The sequence below is a fragment of the Sorghum bicolor genome, chromosome 3, assembly GCF_000003195.3.
Source record: "Sorghum bicolor cultivar BTx623 chromosome 3, Sorghum_bicolor_NCBIv3, whole genome shotgun sequence".
Taxonomy (NCBI): Eukaryota; Viridiplantae; Streptophyta; class Magnoliopsida; order Poales; family Poaceae; genus Sorghum; species Sorghum bicolor.
Genome location: NC_012872.2, coordinates 11,647,813 through 11,652,386, shown reverse-complemented (window position 1 = coordinate 11,652,386; position 4,574 = coordinate 11,647,813). Strand labels below are relative to the sequence as shown.

At 55.3% G+C, this 4,574-nt stretch overlaps 1 protein-coding gene across 1 annotated transcript; it reads right to left on the bottom strand.

Moving 5' to 3' along the window:
- LOC8074519 (cationic peroxidase 2) lies at positions 302–3,139 on the bottom strand. Its single transcript, XM_002455389.2, has 2 exons — positions 2,598–3,139; positions 302–1,384 (listed from the first exon to the last, which is right to left on the bottom strand). Exons 1-2 carry the CDS (start codon positions 3,120–3,122, stop codon positions 632–634), a joined length of 1,278 nt encoding a protein of 425 aa, XP_002455434.2. The 5' UTR covers positions 3,123–3,139; the 3' UTR covers positions 302–631.

Genomic DNA, 4,574 nt, shown 5'->3' with positions numbered 1-4,574 from the left:
ACAAAACCAACAAAAATGTTACACTATCGTGAAACTTTTTCTTTCGGCAACTCAACAAGGCCTCATTTGTCGTGCCGAAGTGGGGCGGCAGCTCGTGGTGGGATTGATTAGGATGGGGGCGATTAGTGGTGGGATCAGTGCTAGTGGCGCACCAATGCAAGGCGTAAATCTCCAACACCAATCGCTAGTGGATCACTGGTAGCGGATAATTAATTCTTGATTACTGTAAAGTCGCATAAAGTTCGCTGTGTAGCCTACTGCCTACAGCAGTGTGGAGTACTACACTCTGTTGACGAATCAATCACTAGTAAATAACCACTGCCTGCCTTTCACTGTAAATAAAGGAGCCTGACTAGCCGCATTCTTTTGCTTTGCTTTGAGCGGCAATGCCAAGACGAGCAGCGAGCCATCTTACATTTTTCTTTTTTGGTTGTAAGACAAGACAATCGCCGAACACATGAGTAATAACAAACCAATAGATTTTGCGAGGACAGGCCTCAATATATTGATGCGCGCCAACCCTAATATCAGGCAGGTAGGCAAGGCATTTGAAAAATGAAGACGAATCATTCATGGCCTGATGAGTGAGCGCGAGCGTAGCCCGATCAGGATCAGGATCAGGATCAGGTCGTCAGGAGGTGTTGACCTGGCGGCACTGCTTCCTGATCTGTCCATTGGTGCCGGTGAGCACCTCGACGCGTCCCATCTTCTTCATGGACATGGAGAAGGCGGCGTAGAACTTGATGGGGTTGGTGAGGTCGGCCACCATCTGCGCCGCCGCGGCGTTCTGCGCCAGCGCGGCGTCGGAGGCCAGCGTCCCCTGGTTCTGCTGCACCCTGGCGTAGTACCCGCTGTCGAACTTGAACGGCGATCCGCCGTCGAGGCCGACGGTGGCGGCGGCGGGGGACGGGTTGGGGCACGACGACATGAGCGTCTTGGCGTAGGCGGAGTCGAGGAGCGGGTCGACGGCGGTGGCGTTCCCCTGGTACAGGCGCGGGGTGACGCTGGAGCAGCTGGCCACGCCGATGGTGTGCGCGCCCGACAGCGCGACGAGGTCCGTCAGGTTGAGCCCGCGGTTGGCGAAGCTCGACAGCAGGCCCGCGAACCCGGCGAACGGCGACGGCAGCGTGCCCGTGTTGGACGCCAGCGACACGGTGCCGTCCCGCCGGCCCGTCTCCACCTGCCACAGCGAGGACCTGAACTGGTACGAGACGGCGTCGCGCGCCGCCAGCGCGAGGATGTCGGCGCACGAGACCACGCCCGGGCACGCCTTCTCGAGCTGCGCCTTGATGGCGTCGATCACCTCGTACCCGCCCACGGATAGGTTCGGCGCCGCCGTCTTCTCGCTCTGCGCGTTGTCCAGCAGGATCGACGCGTCGCAGCCCTGCACACCCATGAGAAGCAGCCGGTGGTTTCATCAGTTTCAAACAACAGCATGCGCGTGGCGAGCGACGCGACAAGGACAAGACGCGGCACGCACGCACGCCGCGATGCGTGCATGATGCGAGCTCCCTCGGCGCGGCGGGGCCTGGGGTTTGAAAATGTCGCGGGAATGGGGTTGGGGGATGGGGCCACGGGGGCACGGGGCCAGGCCAAGGCGACCGCCGTACGGGGGGCGCAGGCGCGGCAGCCTTGATAGCTGTCGCGCGGCACCGGAATCCGGACGAGGGCATGTGATGTGAGCGCCGGGGGCCGGGGGCAAAATGACAAGATTCGCGTTGCTCCCCTCGGCCCTCGCGGCGCTCGTACTCGTACGTGATTTTTTCCCCCGTCGTCGTCCTGTGTGTGTGCGTGCCAACCCGGCCGGCGAGTGAAGAAGTCGGGAACGGAAACAGGGTGTGCCGTAATGCTTACGCATACGGCGTCAGAACAGAACACGAGGAGAGGGCGAGAGGGTGTTCTGTAGCGCTCTTGCTTGTCCTCGGTGAAAAACCGACAAAAGTGCGCTGGGTGCCCACTCCGCTGGCGCTGAGTGAGAGCCACCAAAAGGATTGGAAAACTACTGGCAACTGGGATGGAAAGGGGGCAGTGCACTGCATTGCGTACCAACCCATCCGCGGTAAAAAAAAAAAAAAAACCGCTGCCGTGCAGTGCAGGATCCGGATATGCTAGTGCTACTGTACGAACGGCACCGGCCACACTCCATATGCGGAGATGCATGTACTTGTATGCAAAAATGTTGTTGAAGGGTTGTGCTGTGTTCGGCTGGCCGTGGTCGGCGCCTGAATCTCGCCTGGTGCTGCGGGTCGGTCAATGCGGTTAGAGATGCGGGATTATTGGACTGGACTGGAGGAGGAAGAAGAAGAAGAAGAAGAAGCCGAGGCGTTTTCGATCTGCTGGAGGCGAAGCCGGACGCGCGCCGTGCCGACTGCTGCCGACAAGAGTAAATGCACAGGCGAAATGATTTATGCATCCTATCCTATCCTCTAACCTATCGCACCGACGCCGGCCTGAGGACGCGCATGATTGATCGAGGAGGCGAGGTGATGGACTAGACGAGTCATGAGTGAGTGAGTGAATGAACAAATGAATGAATGATATGATTGAGAGAGTGAGAGAGAGGGCAAGAGCAGGAGGGACGGGACGGACGGACGGACCTTGACGAAGCAGTCATGGAAGTGGAGGCGGAGGAGGCGAGCCGGGAGGGCGGGGTTGGCGGCGACCTGCGCCCAGGTGACGCTGCGGACGATGGAGTCCACGCTGGGGCAGCTCTTCTGGTAGAAGTTGTAGGCCAGCCCCGGGTTGGACTCCAGCAGCCCCGCCTGCGCGCAGCTCAGTAAATGGCCACCCAGGACCACCACGCCCACCCACCACGCCGCAGCAACGCTGCCGTCGCCTCCTCGCCACCGTCCCCCGGAAGCCGCTGTTTGCCTCCTCATCTCCACCACCGGCCTCCTCCCCTCTCGCTCTCTCGCTCTCTTCTTAACAGACAGATGAATGGATGAATGAATGAGTGGCTGCCCCTGGTGGTCAGTCAGATTGTGCAGCGCAACAGTGATCTTGAATGGAGTTGGAAGAGGAAGAGAAGGGGGGGGAACGGGACGGGGCCTCTCGCTCGACTCGACTCGACTCGACTCGACTCCACCGGCGTTTGCTTTGGTTTGGTGATGACAGTGTGTCATTAAGGGGCGGCCGGGGGGCGATGCGTTTTATAGCCACCCAGGGCTGGCTCCATCGGGCGGGTGTCGTCTGCGCGTCCCCGGCGGCAGCTTTGCGAGAAAGCAAAGTGATGTCAAAGCAGCGAACGCGAATGGCTCACGAGTCACGGCTCGCTCACTCGCATAGCCAGCCAAGCCTGGACAGTGATGTGGCGGGTGGTCTCGCTAGCTAGCTGTGCGCGTGCCTTGACCCAACTTGCAAGCTTTGTTTATGGTTTTTGTTGGCTGGAACAGCAGCGCCATCGTTTTGTCACTACCAGGCACAAAGCACAGCTGCACAACACGGTGGGCACTCGCAACGGTGTGTGTGCCGAACGAAATGTGCACGCATGAACCTTTCGGGCCATTTTTGACTAGCCCGTTAATTGTTTCGTTTGTTTCATATATGCGGGTATGTGACAGCTATAATAAAAATCAAAGGAAACGAAGATCCTGAAAATGCATTTGAGAAAAAAAAAACATATTAGATTCAAAAAAAAAGGAAAAAGAAACATATTTAAAGTTAATATGATAAAAGCAGAGAGCGCCATTTTTATCCACAAACTAGAATAGCATCAAGTTTGATCACACATCGTATTCAAGAATTTATTTAAAATATTACTTCTTTTGTTGTGTCTTAGTTTATTAACAAAAATTCTTCAAAAATAACTTAAATTTGACTATGCTTATATAAAAATTTTGAATAAAACGAGTGGTTAAACTTAGAGTAAAAATAGTCAAATGTCTTATAATTTGATGAGATGGAGCAAGTAGTATTCATCGAAACATAAACCACAATTTCACGAATTTTGATCTTTGCCAAAAAGAAAAAAAAAGGTTTGACATAGCGTAGCACGTCTTTTTCGGTGAGATAGGCGTCTTTATTTTTTTTCCGTAGTGACAGGCCGAAAGCTGGGTGAATGTGAGATGTATTCATTCATACATCTGCAAGAGGTATGGCAATGCTTCTTTCGGTTGCACTACACCCTATCCCTATACCTTCTACTCCCCGACGAGACAGTAGAAGTGGACAACGGCGTACATGCATGTGACCGACCGGCCGGGAGCATGGAAGGAGAGCATCCCCCGCTGGCGAGCACACGGGACAATGCAAGCGGCGCGTGCAGCACTGCAGCACTGCACCATGTGGGGGTATAAACCCCTATACCCTCATGGGCCTATATGGGCCGCACCATCAGAGGTGGCTCGGCCCACAAGATGAAGACGTGCGGCGCACGACTGGTCGGCGTGCACCGCAAGGCTAAAAGATTTTGTACCAAATAGGATACTTTGCTTGTAACTCTGTCCCTTCAGGATATATAAGGAGGGGCAGGGGTCCCCTAGAGGACAAGTCACACAGATTATCTCTCAACACAATCCAATACAACCAGACGTAGGTATTACGCCAACTCGGCGGCCGAACCTGGATAAAAAGCT